At 44.2% G+C, this 17,851-nt stretch overlaps 1 protein-coding gene across 1 annotated transcript in view; it reads left to right on the top strand.

The window, feature by feature from the left end:
- Positions 1–2,719, top strand: part of FAM20C (family with sequence similarity 20 member C) — a 56,451-nt gene extending 53,732 nt beyond the window's left edge. The window contains exons 8-10 of the mRNA XM_017734299.1: positions 532–613; positions 712–771; positions 1,547–2,719. Coding sequence (XP_017589788.1) covers positions 532–613; positions 712–771; positions 1,547–1,799 — 395 coding nt within the window. The 3' untranslated portion in view covers positions 1,800–2,719. The remainder of the gene's footprint in view (positions 1–531; positions 614–711; positions 772–1,546) is intronic.
- The last annotated feature ends 15,132 nt before the right edge of the window (positions 2,720–17,851 follow it).

Raw genomic sequence — 17,851 nt, 5'->3', positions numbered from 1 at the left:
AAGTGATCAGGATTAACACCCCTGCTCGAAGCAGGCATTATCTCCTCCCTGAGCTAAGCCTTGCACATGCTGTGTGTACCATGTCTGCTTCAGACACCCTACTGACCCCAGGCTGCAGCAGCAGGGCTTACTGTCACCAGGGCAGGAAGCTCTGGTGGCTCAGGACACAGCTACCCTACAGGTGACCAGGCTCCCCACACAGCTGATGCCCTTGTGCTGGAGAGGGATTTCCCTGGTGTACCCCAGGAGGGGTTGCTGGAGGCTGGGTAGGTTGGCTTTGTCTTCTGATGGGCCTGTTAGAGCTTAAGTATAAAAGCCACAGAGAGCTTGAAAAGCTGTGAGAGGCTTAACAACCCTTCCAGCATCACACACTTCGGGGTATCCATGGTAGGAGCAAAGGAGCTCAGCAGATCTGTTGTTTGCTCTGCTCTACCCAGCCATGGTTTCTGGGCAGCGCTAGGCTTTTACATTGCCCTGACCTGCAGGCTCAAGGCAGAGTGAGAATGGCCTTTTTCTTCCTTTGTTCCATAGGTAACATGGATCGCCATCACTACGAAACCTTTGAGAAGTTTGGAAACGAAACTTTTATTATCCACTTAGATAATGGAAGAGGGTAAATACCTTTAATAATCTTTCTGGGGTTAAAGGAAAACGAAAAAAGTCACTCTTTAAAACAGCCTTTGTTACATTCTTGCCCTTATCTTTAAATAGGTTTGGAAAATATTCCCACGATGAACTTTCCATATTGGTGCCTTTAAACCAGTGCTGCAGGTACGTTTTCCCTCTGGAGGTGTTTCCTGGTTTACAGTTGTTTCCACTAACAGGACTGAAAATGTTCAAGTGAATCTTGCATTGCACACCATGGAGAGGAGGAGATGTTGTGATCCTGCCCAGCTAGCCCTGAGCATTGGCACTGCCATATTAAATGCCCTGTTGGGTCCAGGACCTTGCAGGAACACAGCCGTGAGCTGTTGGGGGAGAGGCTTTAAGACAAAATACACATCCCATGGAAGTCAAGTGACAAAATCCCAGAAAGTGCTTCTCAACAGCTTTCCTTGGTGCCCGTGGCCAGGGTTTTCAGAGGGGTCAGGTGACATTTGGAGTTCCAGCTCTGCAGGGTGAGCTCTGTGTCTGCGGGGGCTCTGGGCAGCCCTGCAGGGTGAGCCTGAGGAGCCTCTGCTGCTGTCACACATGTCCCTGCTCACGTGTGTCACACGTGTCATTGCCAAGATGGGCATGGCCCTGTGAATGCTGCAGCAGCTCCAGTTGGTGCCCTTCCCAGAGAGGGGCACGAGGGCTGCCTGCACTGCCCCATGGATCTGTGCTCCAGAACCTCTGCCCCTCTAAGGGCCCCCAGAGATCAGTGGCCAGGTAACAATGCCAGCTGCTCATTAGGACTGTGGCAGTGCCTGAGTCTCATCATTTCAGATCCCAGAATAAGGCTCTTAGACTATTATTGTAATGCTGGCTATAAGCCTTTTAGCTTTGTCAAAGTCAACAGTGATGGAAATACCAAATTGCTTTTTTTTCTCCTTTTTTCTCTTAGAATCAGGAAGTCTACCTATCTGCGATTACAGTTGCTAGCCAAGGAGGAATACAAACTCAGTCTCCTGATGAAAGAATCTTTGCTAAAAGATAAAATAGCTCCAATCCTCTACCAGCCTCACTTGGAGGCGATGGACAGGCGGCTGCGGATTGTCCTCAAGGCCGTCAGTGACTGCATAGAGAAGGATGGGTATGACAACGTGGTTGAAAATGACTTTAACACGGATGTTAACACTGTTACGACCGAGAGGTAGTGAAATGGCAAGACTACGTTTTTACCAGCTGAGTCAAGAAGATTCAAAGAGGAAAAAGAAAAAAACGAAAAAAATAAAAATAAGTCTTGCAAAAGACTGTGTATGCCACTTTGTGAATTCAGTGAATTCAGAAATGAGATATAATTGTTCCCAAAGTAGGTAAAGTGTAGACTCTGCAAAGGATTAGTTCATTAAGAAAAATAAGTCTAATGTGATGCTTTTCATTAGTTCCTGAAGAGAGATTATGAAAAGATTCAGAAAATACTCAATCATTGACAGACAACAGTCTGATAGCAAAACACCTCCTGTCCTTTTTGTATAGAAAGGAGGCCTTTACTTAATATTTTGTATTTATATATGGTATATCTATGAAACCCCAGACCTACCTTCCAAATTTAACTGAGAGGGACAGCATAGTTTTGTGACTCACACTTTATTTGTGGTGACAGTCCACTTGGTATTTTGTGTTAACCCTTTAAGTGCTCTAATCCACTGTATCTTATTTAAATTGAATGCTTATTTTCCCCCCAGCTACTCAGCATTTAAAGGGTTAAGGCAGTATGAACTTTTAAAGGCAAAAAATAATAATAATAATTATAATAATAATGATAATAAATACAGGGGTTACCAGAAGGGAATTTCACTAATTGTGCTTTGACAGGAATACTTGAATGTTGGTTTACAAAGTGATGTAAAATGACAAGTTGTACTATTTGTCCATAAGGAGGTGGCAGCTCTTATCTTTCTAGACTGTCATAGCTGAGCTGCTACTTTTCAATTTTGCTTTTGATAGTTTTGTGTAAATATATACATATATGGGTAAAAAGCTGCTTTCAGCAGCTCTAGGCTTACTTTTGCAGCATTTTTGTGGAATTGTTTGCAACGTGGTAAAAGTGCAATAAAGATATGCAAAATGTGTAGCCATCTTGTCTAAATGGATTCATTCATCTTGTTCAGAGCAAAGCTCTGTGCACCAGCCAAGTGTCCCAGAAGTGGTTGTTTAAATTGTCATCCCCTTTTGTAGCAGCAGCAAGTGGAGCTGGAGCAGGGAATTGGTGATTAATACTCAGCGAAATGCTGATAAGGGCCGGGGTGGTGGAGAAGGCTAATCTTTCCTATGAAAGCATTGTTTTGACTGTCATTTCAGCATCCCTTCCTCTTGCAATGATAGCTGTAGAGCAACACCTCTCAAAGATTATGGCTTGACTTGCTGCCCAGAGGGTTTAGAAACACCAGTGCCTCTCACTTGGGCTGCAAAAGCCCTTACACAACCTAGGAAATCTCAGCCTAAATTAGCTGGAAACATGGTATTCTTATCCAAATAGTTTTGAATCATGCTCAGCTGCATTCATTGATGTGTAGAGACTTTCAGCCCAAAAGCAAGCTATAAATTGAACACGTGGCTGTATTTGACTTGTGGAAACATGGTGTGGGACTTTTCAGGAATCCCTCATCTCTCCTCTGGGTGAGGGAAGAATTTATTATGACAGTGTTCATCACAACTATAATTCAAAGCTGCCATTTGTTTCATTTGATGTCTTTTTTCACAGGGATTCATAACCATATACTTTAAAAGCCAGGTAGACTAAAATGTAGGCATTTCAGCATATTAAAATTTTGAATGAGAGAAAAAGCTGCTATATGGGCTCATTCACTTCTTAGGTTGGTATATTATCACTAAAAAACACGTCTTTTATATTTTATGGCCCATTTTGAATTCCCATAGCTCTCACAGACATGGCATATAAAGACAACAGAATATCTCAAATTGTTCAACTGTGCATGAACTTGGAAAATTTCTGTTTTATCCCATGGCTTTTTTTTACTTTTGAAGACCCACCTATCATAACAAGGATTCCTCTGCAACACAGCACTGGAACTGCAATGCTCTCTCCCCAGTAGCCAAAAAAACCCCCAAAACACGACATTATAAACAGGTGAAATGGGTGATATTATCCTTGGTCTATCTTCAATGCCTGGCTGTGGTTTTCCTGGAGGTGCAGGTTTTTCTCACTATGAAATTGTGCCAGGACGGCAGAGGAGCTCTAAAATCACCTTCCCAGGGCAGCTCTGCTTTCTGCTTCCAGGGCCAGCTCAGCAAACCTGGTTTGCTTCTGGAAAGTAGCACTTGGCAGCCTCTTAGCTCAGAGGGGATCAGATCAGTGAAGGCCTTGGCTCTTAAGAGGATGGGTGTAGGTCAGGAGCTCCTGGCAGGGTGGTTCAAGCTGAAGGTGTCTGCAGAAGGCTGCCTGGTGCTGTCAGGGATATGAACTTACTGTTATGGATCTGATTCTGAATTCCTATAAGCAAAATTAGTAGTGTTTCTATAGAATAAGTGTTGTTTAGGATGGAATAAGTAGTGTTTGTATAAAGAGCTAAAGGTTGTTAATCCTTGCCACACTGTAAAGAGTTCTGAGGGTCTCCAGTTTCCTTCTCCTGGACTTTGATTCTTCCCCTCATAAACTCTGTGCTACAGCTTTCTAGACTTGTAAAAATTCTTCCCATTTCCAGTCTTAAATTAAGCATACAGAAAAGCTGAAGGGGAGGCTTTTCTTTGGCATGAGACCTGCACGTACCTTGGAAGAAGGGAAACACTGGCTCACATGCTGGAGAGGTTTCCCCTCCTCGGTACCTCTGATGAGAAACTGGGGTGAATTAGCCCCACGTGGGCAATGCAAGTCTAAACCCACTGCGGGGTGCTCAGGAGATGGATGGCAAGAGCTGAGTCTAGACCCCACCTGTGGTCAAGGGTAGCTGAGGACACAGCTGATCTGGAGGGTATTGCAGGGGTGGAAGGGATGATTAATTAAACATGCTGTGGAGTTCTTCTTGGTATCTACCAGGAAGCTCTGGCGTGTTTGCATTCCCGCTGCCAGGCAGCTGGAGCTTTGACTCATGTTCATTTTCTGGGTTTTCAGGAAGGGAAAAGAATTATTGCCTTGTTCCACTATTTTTTTTTTTATGTGGGTGGGGGTGAGTGGGCACGAGAGACGAGAAATTGGAGCCAGGGAGTGAACTTGTGGCTCTGCCTCTCAGTTCTTGGGGTAACACAGCCCTGAGGATGGTTCTGTACAGCCCAGGTAGGGGCAAACCCCCACTTTTGGGGTGCATCTGCATTGCCCCAAGACATAGCTGGTCTGAATTCCTTCTGGAAGCCTCGTGGGTTTGCCTTTAGGCAGAGGGTGTTGCCATGTGAGCCCGTGGCTCTGAAAAGGCTGTCACTGTGTGTTCGGTCAGCAATCCAGGAACTGATGAGGATGGTGTAACATCCCTTTAGGAGTCCCACATATTTACCAGACAAAAAGATTTGCTCTAGGAAGATAAATAAATGTTAGAATTCAATTGGTTTGTGTCTGAATCTCAAAAGTGGGTGTAGCAGCAGGGCCCAGACAATTAACACACCTAGAAATCTGCGGCAGCCTGTCAGGGGCATAATGTGTTCAGCACGATGAATACAGTATGCACAATAAATAACAGATAAAAATGGATAATATATTTCTAAAAGCACCTAATTACAACAGTATCTGACAGTGTAGAATAGCTTACCGTATTCTCCTGAGTAATTCAGAGGAGAGCCTCATTTGTTTTTGTGGTTTTCCTGTTATTTAGGCATCAAAGGGAAATTGAAGGCAAAAAGCTCTCATTGTTTGAAGTAGGTATCACTGTTGTGATCAGCAGAGCCCGTGATGTATATACAAGCTGGAAGCCTGAAGCAGATTGCAGTGTAAGCAGCAGCAAGATGTGTTGTGTAGGAGGAGGGAAACTGGGATTTCAGCCTGACGGTTGCCCTTGAGCACTGAACTGAAAATGAACTTGTCTATGTCGGCGTTACAGGGAGGAGCATCCAAAGGGTGTTCTGGTTCCATCTATGGACCTGTACGTGGTGATGATAAGGGGGATGTCCTGCTGTCTTCCACTGCAGCAATGGCATTGTGCCCTTCGTCCCCTTGGCACAGCCAGGCTCCACCTAATGACTGTCAGCAAGGCTCTTGTGACCCCTGCCTGAAAGTGCTCATTTCCAGCTTGGAGCTGGACACACACTAGAGCGTCGATAATTTGCATCCTGAGGGAGCAAACTTTTCTTCTAGTACTGAATGTAAAGGTTCATTTTCCAGAAATTATTCCAGCTACCAGTTGTTTCTATGGAGTCTCTTGCCAACAGTTGTTTACTGAAGTATTCGGGGCTCAATACGCAGAAATAAGCGCGCACAAGGACAATTCTTTTGAAACTAAATTGAGCGTTTGGAGGAAATTTTGAGTGTTGGGGGATGAGTTTTCACATGGAATTTCAAGTTATTACCAGTTGGAAGCTGCTGGATTTCTTGAGAATAATATTTTTATGCTCAAAGTCATTCATAGGTAGCCTCCAGCCATAACTCTGTCTGACCAGATCAAACTCAATTATCTGCTCCCTTCTATATTTGCATCAGTGAAGTACCACTTCAATGCTTTTGGGGGCTGGCTAGAAAAAAAACTGAAAAGCAATTCAATTTGGTGGGTCAAAAGACTTGAGAATTGAGGTCAGACCAGTTCTGGCCATGGTTAGAAATGAAGCATCAGCAAAAAGGAGGCTGTTGATTTGGCAGTAGCTATTCCTCTTCCTCCAATGCAAGGGCAGAGCAAATACTTGTGACTAGGAAAGGGCTGCTGGAATACCTGCTGCTCCACCTTTTTAAACACTTTCCAAGGTTTTCCATTTATGCAACTCTGATGTAATTATGATGACCAGCTGAGGGGATTTTGAGCAAGATGGGGGGAATGCTCACATTTGTATCCAGTCTCCTCTATGAGGATTTAGGTGCTGGGAGATCAGCTCCTCTCTTTCAAATGACCTTACTGCACAATCAGCCCTGTCCCCTGTCACAAGTAACTCGTGTTATGCCTTGAGCCTTGCTCAGGTACGGGCCCAAACCCAGCAGCTTGCAGATGGAATTGGCAGCTGGAACCAAAGGAGAACATCTCAAAATTGGAGATGTCAGATCAGAGCACTCTCCACTCCTATGAATGTGGGAATCTGGGTCACGTTGTGCCTTGGCCACAGTAATGAATAGCATTAGGGTCTCATCATAAATTCTTCTGTTGCTTCTTCTGGAAAGGTGCTGGCTGACAGACACATGCACAAAACCACCTGTGACGTGCTGGTTGACATAACTTAAAAACACATCCCAGGGTGACTTATGACAGACAAAATCTCAGCCCCCCAGCTGCTGGGGCTGCACTAACACCAGCCATGTGTCACTGCAGAGGTGGTGCTGGATTCTGCTGGAACACGATGATCCCCGTACACCCGCCGTGCTTACTGGAGCACCTGGGTGCCTGCAGAAGGTGCCGTAAATCAAGGCAGGACAACGATCTGCCTGCATCTCCTGAACCCCCATGCACACATAAATGAGAAATGAGAGCTAAAGCTGTCTGCAAAATGCAGGCAATACAGCTGAGGAAGACCAAGCTGGGGGAAAGGAACAACCCAAAATGATGGAGGCAAGTTGATGGTCAAATCTATTCTTGTGAACACCAATACCTAAGCCAGGAGCAGCACCTATTGCTCTGATCACAGGCTGAGCTTTAGAGATGGAGGACAAATCTGATTTGTAAACTAAGCAAACCAGGCTATCCAAAACTGCAAACAGCTTTCCTCATAGCTTTTCGTGATAGTCCTCCACCATAACAATTTATGCACCAGGAATCTCTGCCACAGGCAGCATTTATAAATAGCAGTGATAAAAGGCACTTCGAATGAAGTCTGCATTGTTTTCTAGACCAAATCAGAACCCTTTCTGCTGATTTTTGAGCACCTCCTTCCTAACCAGTGAAGTCAGTGAGAGTTTCACAGATGCAGAATTTAGGTGCATTATCTTCTTTCACTGCCCCATTCACAGATGAATGGTCTCTCTGACGTTCCCATGGCTTTCTTAATTATAAGCTTTAATAATTTATTATTATTGTTTATCTTTTCTCTCTATTTCTTTTCTAGATGTTTGCTTCACTGATTTGCAGTGGATTTCCATTTTTAATGGTTGTGGGTTTTGCCTGAATAAACACCAACATTCATTATTTATAACCTGAGGCATCTATAGCCAACTCTTTGCACAGTAATTAGAGATTTTTTAAAACACTGGTAGTGAACTTTAGTCTCTGCTGTTTGCAGCAAGTTTCCTTGCATTGGTTGTGCCTTCAGAGCCCTCATTTTGTGACATGCCTGATAGACTAAAATAGGAGCTTGTGTGATAATCTCTGGCAATGTTCCAGGCCAGGTTGGATGGGACTTTAGGAACCTGGTCTAGGGGAAGGTGGTCTAGAGATGTTGGAATGAGATTATCTTGGACATTCTTTCCAACCCAAACGATTCTAGGATTCTGTACTTCCTGTGAAATCACTTATTCCATCTTAAATTTATCAGGAGGGACTGTAAACGTTGCTGGCACAAGAGACCCCCTTGTCTGGTGTAAGAAAAAACCCAATCTCATTGATTCAGTACCTACAGATCCTCCTGACTCCAGCTGTTTTCTTGGCACTTGGTGTTTTGAACTTCCAGCACTGCTCAAACACCAGAGTGTCTGTGTGGGGTGCTCCCCCTGATTCCTTGCTGTCCTGAAGGCTCTAACAGCTGTTCAGAGCAGGGTGAGCAAGAGGAGCCTGCTGGGAGTCTTCAGGTTGGATGCAGGAAGTGGAAGGAAGCTCTTCTTTCTGGAGAAGCTCAGATAAGGTTAGAAAATGTGTCATGACTCATGTTTCAGTGATAGCCAAGCGCTGGAACAGCCTGTCCAGGCCAGTGGCTGAGTCACCATCCCTGGAGGGATTTATGATGTGGCTCTGAGGGACATGATTTAGTGGTGGAGTGGAGTTGGCAGTGCTGGGTTAATGGTTGGGCTCAATGATCTAAGAGGTCTTTTCTAACCTAAGATTTCCTGTGATTCTATGGCTCTCGTGGAAAAATTGGTTTTGTAGTGTTCAGGATGTGTGGTGCCCACAGTGCATTTTTTCACCTCTTAAAGAGGCACTGGCAGAGCCATCCCATGAAGCCTGAAACTAGGAATATTTTCCTGTTACAGGACCCAGTCTAGTGAAGTTAATGGAAACCTTCCCAGCTGTTTCAACTTCCTTTGGATCCAGCCTAGAGCAGCTGCAGAGATACAGTGCTGCTCACATGAACTTCTGAGAAACACCCTGGAAATAGGAATGTTAAAAATTAAGTGTTGTACAAGTGTTTTATTTGACCTGGTGGTGGTATAGCTGATTAAAGAGTAACGCCTTTGCTGTTTACCTGGGTCAGTTTTGCAACAGAAGAAAATGGATGAGAAGGAAGGGCAAGAAGTCAGAGCTATAATGTAAGGACTACACCATCCTGTGCAGCCTGCAAACCAGCTGGCAAGGCTGCTGCATATTTGTGAGAGCATCTCACACATCCTTACTCTTACTAGAGCATCCTACCTCAAGCCTGTGATGGCTGATTGGCATTTTGAGAGGTTCAGACACTTTTTTACCAGGTCTCCACAGTTTGCACCCCAGACTGAATGATTCCAACATGGAGTGCTGGCAATTTGCAAGGATGTTGCCTGACAGCAACCCAGAGCAGCCTGAGAGTGCTTTCCAGTCCCCTCTGTTGCTAGAAATGATGGTGAACTGACTGGTTAGACACTGCTTCAGCCAGACAGCTTCTTATTTGTTCATCAGCCTTCAAGCCCCTTTGCAGCCATTCAACAAAACCAGCACACGGTTTAGGTTGTCTGTGCTACTTGGCCATCTGAGGCACCTTCAGTGCAAAGCTGTAGGGACACCAGGAACAGTGGTCTCCCGCTGCCACAAAGGCTATGGCACTTCCCAGGATAATTCAGAAGCCAAACAAGTTTCAAAAGTTTTGTAAAACAAGGAAACATGCTTCAATAAAACCACTGTTTAAATAAAGTCAGCAATGCACCAATATTGGTGATTTTTAAGGAGCAGCTCCTACTTCCACAGCTTCTGTGCTGCATCAGCACGCCTGGCACACCCTGCTCCCCTATTCCCAGGCACACGTGGGTGTCCAGCTTTGGCTGGAAGTGAAGTCAGTAGAAGGACTACAGCAATTATTCTGGTTATGAATCACACCTTTTTACGAACGTCACTTGGAGGAAAATATCGTCTCTGTCAACCTGTTAGCAAGACTGGTGGTGCAAGCACGTCAAACCCCAAGAGCTGGTGATATTTTTTCTGGAAACCTCTTAATGACAGCGTTTGGAGGTGTTGGTGCACACCCTGCAGCTGTGGAGCAGGTCTGTGGGAGTTACATGGGTCACTTACCATGGACCTAAGCCCTGCTGCAGGAATACCCTGTAGGTGCTCTCCTGCTGGGTTTCTAGCATCTGAATTACTCTGGGAAATAATATACTTTTAGATCTATCCTCTGAGTCATTAAAGGGAGAAATAAAAGCTCATTATTTGGTTCAGTTGAGCAATAAAAGTTGCTTTCCTTTGAGGGAAGGGTCATGCCTGAGCTCCAGATACATCCTGGAGTGGAGGCTGGTGTAGGTTGTCCATGTCTTCCACTGTGCTTTGGACTTTGCCCTGTCTATGAAACCATGACATGGCAAAACATATTTGGAAGAACAGCTAATGGCCCCTTCCCTTGCTGCAGCATGGATCTGGGGGTGACTGGATAAGCTCCCTCCTCTGCATTTCTCAAGGCATCTGTCCAAAAGCATTTTTCTCTCTCTCTCTTTCTTTCAGGGAATGTACTGTGGGGAGTTGCATTTCCTTCTTTCTCTGCAACATGTTCTAATTTACGGGATGAGATTTGTGATAATTGAGTTTGGAGCTGAATGCTGAGCCTTCTCCATATCCCCTGGGGTTTTCCTGGGAACAAGATGGATTGCCCAGTACGCTTCACACAAAAAAAATAATGAATGAATAAATAAATACATGAATAACAGCATGCCTCGTTTTGCCTATATCTTAGCGAGAGGGAAAGCTAATTCTTTAAGTATCAGGAATGTGCTCATTATGCAAAAATGATAGAGCAGATGCATATATTCAAAATAAGTATATTAAAAATCCCATTTTAGCTCCTGGAGGACAAGTGCAAGTGCAAAATTGGGTGCAATTATATTCCTCTTCCCACCTATGGTGTGTTCTCATTTGAATATGTATTTGAGCTGGTTGCATCTAGAAGCGTGGCGTTTCCTGTGATTGAAAAAGCAAATTATTATCACTACCAGCTTGTGATACTTTACATCAGAGGCTGGCTCCAAGGTTGTCTGAAGTCACTACAAAGGCTCTTTTTGAGTCCAGCTGGCTTTGCATGCAGGCAAGGGCTGGTCTCTTGAGCAGCCAGTGCTAGGCATGTGTTAACAGCCACACAAAAGAGCAGAGGACACAATCCAAGTGGGGCTGTTCATCATAACTATCATTTAATCAAAATAAAATGATGAACTGATAATTGGATGTCCTTGCAATAACCGCCCACAGCCAGAGCCCGGGGTAGGGTCCCTTTCATACACACAAATAAATCAGACAAAGAGTCTGCTGTGGGCAAAGAGATTAATCTTTGGCATGAGCATGAACAATAGTGGAAATAAGTGTTGCTCATGAGACCATCGCTCTGTGTCTGACTGCAGAAATATGCTTGGTGCTTGCCAATGAAAGGAGCTGCTCTTTCCTACCCCTACAGTAGCATTAAAGATTGTTGAAGTTGTGCATGCCCAGATTTATGAAAAGGCTCTGATGGGGAAGACCTGACTGGGTCTAAGGCAGCTGCTTTAATAATGTACACGCTTCCACTTCAGCAACTTAAAACAGAGGTGGAGATATAAGACCAAACCCAGAAGAGGACAGGGACATTGGGAAGAGCCCTGGAGAATGGACCCACTCAGGCAAGGAAGATGGACAAAGTTTTCCATGGAAATGTAGCCTCAGGAGTTATCCTATAGTTTGATTTTTTTCAATTAACAGTAACAGTAGGACTTTTCTCCCTAAATCCCAATCCCTACACTATCTGGAAAAGCCCAACCATTTTTTTTTAAACTTAACATAGTTACAAAAAACAGGGTTCCAAAGACCAAAACTCAAATGAACAGTAAGGAAAAGAACTTTTCTTTCACAGGAGAAAAATTAATAAGAACAAGAAGATGGTGCTGAAAATGCTCATTAACAGAACCGTTTCCTAACACGTGGCTTTACAATATTTTAACTGAAAATTCTCTTCATTGCTGCCCCGCCTGCTCAGCTGTGGTGCCCTGGTGGTGATGCTGCTGCCACTGCTGGGGTGTTTGGGCTCTCTCTGGTACCACCCTGTGTGACTGACATCTGATCTGGTACCCAGCCCTGCACTCTGCGCTGAGCGAAGTGGGGATTTTGTCTGTGGGTTATCTTTCCTCCCCTTTTAACTGATCCCATTACCCCGATCCCCCTGGAGCAGGCAGAGCCTCAGAAGCAGCCCTGCCCTGTCAGGATCAAAGCCACAAGCAGCCTGGCTTCCCACAGCCCCTTCCTTCGGCGGGAGCCCACCGTGACCCCGGAGAGCCCTGTCACCTGCACAGATCAATTCTGCTCTCACAGACAACTGTTTTGCCAGAGGAATGGAGCTGCTGCCTGCCTAGTCAAGGTGCTGTGTAATGCATATCAGCTGAAAATCTGCTTTTCAAGCTTTGGTGAGCCAGGATTAACTGCAGTTTGGTGTTGCAGGCTCCTGCTTGGCTCCATTTTTTCAGTCACATATTATGTGTAATCTGAAGCCAGCGATTTTTTCTCCAATTTCTTTTGCTGTACCAACAATAATTCTCTTACCTTTTCTCTCTCTCCCTCAAGCAAACAAGTTAATAACTACATTTGCTGTTAATTATCCCTAAAATAAGTGCAGCTCCATAATTTGAGAGTCGGGATGCCTTTAATTTAATAAGAAGTGCAAAGTGAAACGATAAAAGCAGACACAAAAAATGTAACATTTTGAATAGTACAATATCCATCATCTGTGTCTCTAATTTTATATCTAAGTGAGTGTTGAAACCAGGGTGGTGGGTACCAGTGAGACACTACAGCAAGAATGCTGATTAGTTATATGAAGAGAAGAATCTCTGTTAGATTATTCTGGGGTTATCGTAAACATATCCAGAAATAACAGAAGACAAAATTAGCTGCAATTGTTAACTGAGAAACCTGTGTGGAATAGGAAAAAGAAAAAAAAAAAAAAAGCTGTGCTTCTGGGACTATTTTTATGAAGAGAAGAATCTCTGTTAGATTATTCTGGGGTTATCGTAAACATATCCAGAAATAACAGAAGACAAAATTAGCTGCAATTGTTAACTGAGAAACCTGTGTGGAATAGGAAAAAGAAAAAAAAAAAAAAAAGCTGTGCTTCTGGGACTATTTTTATTTCTATAAAGAAGTCTTTTACAAAGATCTTTCATCCTCACCATCATACAAGAGGAAGGTTGTCTGCTTTCCAAGGTTTAACGAGCAACACTTCTGAATACTGCTGCAGACTTAGAGACCTTTTAATGAATATGGTGCCAGTGGAAAGCTGCCGTCGTCCAAACTGAAAGAAAATATGGCTTAAATAACAGAAAATCTAATGTTCAGGACTGTGCCCGGGAAACACAAAAGCTAAGGCCTGTCACAGGACCATGATGCTGACACAGACTGCAGCTTCAAGGTGTTTAATTGGGGCTAGTTCTACCCCATAAGGTGCCTGATGATTTGGGCCAGATCCTGTATTTAGTTCCTGCTGGGGCTGCTGGGCCAAATCCTGCTCTGTCTTGATTTGCATCTGGGCATAAATCCAGAGGGGATTTGTCACAGGAGAGAGATCAGGGTGACAGAAATCTGAAACAGTCTGCTCTCCTTATGAAAGGGTGAAAGGAGGAGACAAAAGTGCAGCTGAAATCAGTTTTCTAAAAGAAACTAAAAAAAATTTGTTTCTTTGCAATCTAATCTTGATTTCCTTAATTAGCCGGGATCAATGGCAGCAACACAAATAGAGAGTGTGGCATTTATCTGGACAAAAAGCAAGATGGACTAAACTTCTAATTAGACCTCCTGTATGACGACAAAAGACATTTTCCAAAATAGCTAAATATTGTACTTTTATCCATAATTAGGGCATGATATTGCCCCAGAGGATCATGAAGGTAAGAAGACACAGACAGGGAGAGAGGTTTTTTATAGATAGGTTTTTTTAAGAGATCGTTAAAATTGTCACTAGAAATTTACTGAAAAAGACAAGTTTGTGGGCAGAAGAACCACAGAATGAGGAAAAAATGCCACAGGAAGGAAGAAGAGTAATTCTAGGAGTAAACAGCTACTTTTAGAAAATACCATCTGTCCTGAATATGAATTTACCATATATTATGACTCAAAAGATTTTTCCATTGAATTCCCAGCTTGGCCTTTGTTCAAAGTCAGAACCCCTCATCCCGACTTAGATAAGGTCACATCCCATCATTAATGCATCCCTTCATCTGGAGCCAAGGGTTACTGGGGAGGGAAATCTCCATTTCCAGAATTCACCTCAATTGTTCCTGTGATCTCATGATGCCACTGGGTTTTTTCACCTCCATTTGTCCACCTGCATCCCTTGGCAGAACCTGTATCCCTTGGGAAGAGTGTGGGTTAGCCTGGTCCCACTTGCTAAAGCACACGGAAGATACAGCAGCACGTAAACAGCAGCAGTCATCTCACAGCAGATGCTAAAAATATGATATTGCTAAAAGTCACAGCTGGCAGAACATGGACAACAGGCAGAGAGGGAGTGACCTTTGCCTTTTGCATGGAAAAGATCCTGGGATGTCCAAAATGCACAAAGAAATGGACTATTTTAGGTGATGGTAAGAAAAATACGTTAATAAGCAGCTTTGCAAGCCATTTATATTCAATCTTCTAATTATCCACAAACACTGGAGGTGGGAAGTTGTCTTCTGAAATATGTTATTCTCCATCAAAGATTGTTTTCTTCGGGGTTTTCTGTGATATCAGTAGGAAATCAGAAAATGAGAGGGAAAACAATTAATAGATATAAACATCAATCAAGTTGGAAAACGGGCCTAATGGATTTGATCCTTTGAGGGAACGAGGCAGGCTTTCATCCCTAAGTCCTAGGCAACTCTTAAAGGATGAAGAACAGAGCAGTGAAGAAAAAAAAGCCAGAGCCAGTTGAGGGTTACGAGGGAACAAGCTTAGACAGAGACTGTCCCCAAATGGCCTCGTTAGGGACAGAGGCTTTTCCCCCACATTTTCCCTGGAAAGACTTCCCTTCAAATAATAAGGTTGAGGTAGAGACAAAACCAGGCAGGAACTAAGAATAGTCTTGGGTCCAGGCAGTGATAGTTCCCCACGCCCTTCCAGAGGCAACCAGGAGACTGCCACTGTCCCGCCCACCACGTATGGAGGGGCCCAAACCACTGATGCCTCTCGTCCCCCATATGAGCCAGCACCAAGGAGAAGGGCAAGAGTGCCTGAGAGGGGTGTGTCCCACCCAAAGTCCCTTGTAGTTAATCCTGACTTAATGTGGTTTTCAATAGCACCCTTTGCATGTGATCGTGATGGGGGACAGGATGAACATGATGGAATGGATCCATCGGCAGAAAATGAGAATGAGGGTGAAAATGCTGATTTTGGCCAGAAAATAAAGCAGCAGGTGCTGTTGCACAGCGTTTGAGGTAGAAGTGACCTTGTCTGGAGATTGCTGAGTGTGGTGTAGCACATCTGGGACATGGAGTCTGGCTGATTCCTTTTACTCTGGTTTCACTGTGCTGGAACTTCAGTGTTTTCCACGAATTTACCATCTAATTTACCCAGACAGACTTGTGATTACAGATTTTTCTTCATTTCTTTGTGTTGGCTCAGCAAGTCCTGCTCTGGTGCTCTGCTGCTGGGCAGCACTTTCCCCCACCAGTGGCTCTCTGGCTTTAAGAGGATTATTAGTGCAAAAAAATATCTTCCTTACATTGATGTAATGGGCATTCCAACACAGCCTTGCTGAGTTTTCCGACACCAGCTGCAAACCCTTTTTATGCTGGTGGCCACCCATTTGGACATTCAAAGTCAGATGTCCATGGAAATTCTCCAGTTGCTTCCTATCAGCCACCCAGTGTTCCCTCTTCCTACAGAACTGGAATAGAAACGCCCAGGACTCACTCTGTGGTGTGGCTTTAATGAGGGGCACTCAGCACACACACACACACACACACACACACGGGCTGTATTTTGTATAAACACTGTCCCTCCTCCAAACCCCTGCTCAGCAGAAGAATCCAACCACAACCTGCTCAACACCAGCACAGAGAACAAACGGTGTCTTTCAGCACGGATAGAAAGAGGGAGGGAACTTGGGGGAGCCACGCTGCTCTCAATTAGCAGTTATCTCCAGCAGCTTGTCTGATTAATGGCTGCACCTCACACTGTGCCTGTATAAAAGGTGCAGGGAAGGTGCTTGAAAAGTGCTTTGCCCCCCATAATTACTGTGGAGACTGGAACAGTGGGGATCTCTTGTCAGAGTAAACACCTCAGTCCTTCCCCCAGCTCAGCTCTGTGCAAGCACCACGTATATCAACAGGTCTTGGGAGCTGGTTTGGGTATCGGGACATGCTGGTGCAACTTCCAGGCCAGACCAGTCTGCTGAACTGGTCTCAGCAATGTGGGGCTCTGGCACGTCAGGGAGACAGGAGTTGAAAATTGTGTCCACTCTGCCACGGATCTTCAGGCATAAAGGTGAAGGTAATAATAGTCACCAGCCATAAATTTGGAGATCTTGTCAGAAAAGGTGCTCCACCAGCCCCAAACATGGCATTACTATGAACAGGAATGCAGCAACATTTCCCAATCAAAGCTGAATTACAGGAAAATTACAATCATTTCATGGCTATCGGGGCAGCTCTATTCTAAACCTTGCTTCCCTCTCCTTTTCAGTAAGTTCACTTAATTGCACATTCACTGCAAAGTAAAGAAAGGTTTTAAAGTACATTTACCTTGTAAAAATATCAAATCTTCTTTAGAAACGAGCACTGGTGAATTATGAATGAAGGCATGCAGTGCTGAAAGTCCCTGCTTATACATTTTTAAATGTAGCCTTTCACTTCTGATAATACTTTTAAAAACGCACTGGACTGGAGCTTACATTCTATTGCAAAAAAGCAGCCACATTCTTTGCCACCACATTCCCTGATCTGAAGGAGTCACAGCTGCTCCAGTCCTGCTGTCCCCCTCACAACCTGGAGGAAAGGCCAGCATGTCTGAGCCAAGGTCACTTCAAAGGGCAGGAGAGGGAGAACTCATTGGAAATAGCAATTGCACACTGAGAAGAAAATGTAAAGATTTCAAAATAAAAAAATTAAAAACCCACAAAAATTAATTCAGACAAATGTTCAGCTTTCCATTTTGTTTCATCGCTGGGCAGGATGGTTGCTGGTGAGGACATGCACAAACCCTACCGAGCTCAAGATAAGAAGCAAGTAAATTCAGGTTACATGAACAAGGGAAAGAAGAAAACTTCCAGCTTTTCCTTTCCTCTCATGCACTGTCTCCATCAATCTTTCTTCAGAGACGATTTTCATCACTCCAGAGTGAAAGGCCAGGAGGAGGCCCTAGACCAGATCTAAACCTGATCTTCCTTCTGTCAACATTTCACCCAGTATCCCCAGACTGACCCAGTAATTATATGACCAAAGCAGTTACCTGGAAGACAACTACACTTGGTTTGAAGCCACAAGGAAATTACTGTGATTTGCTCCCCTTGGCAGTTCTCCTAATGCTCTCCATTCAACATCAGTGCCTCCTTTCCAGCCTGAGCGGGTCACTCTTTTGCTGTGCCCCTTTTCCCCACATTATATGTATATCCTGCACTCACGTCCCCTTGCAACTTTCCATCCAGCTCAGCTTTTTCGATTTGGCGGTGCCAGTCTCTCCTGAGCTCCTGCCAGCCCTCCCAAACTGAACAGTCCCATCACAGGTCCTTATCAAAAGCAAACCTTCTTCCTGTCTACCTCCTCTCCAGTCAGATCCCACCTAGGAAATTACCAGCTTCATAAATTTAGACCTTATCTAGAAAATTAGTTTTCTAATTGACTGCCATTAATTATCATCCT

Source organism: Corvus brachyrhynchos, unplaced genomic scaffold (genome assembly GCF_000691975.1).
Source record: "Corvus brachyrhynchos isolate BGI_N302 unplaced genomic scaffold, ASM69197v1 scaffold5, whole genome shotgun sequence".
NCBI lineage: Eukaryota > Metazoa > Chordata > Aves > Passeriformes > Corvidae > Corvus > Corvus brachyrhynchos.
The sequence above is the reverse complement of the archived record's forward strand: the minus strand, read 5'-3'. Positions and strand labels throughout refer to the sequence as shown.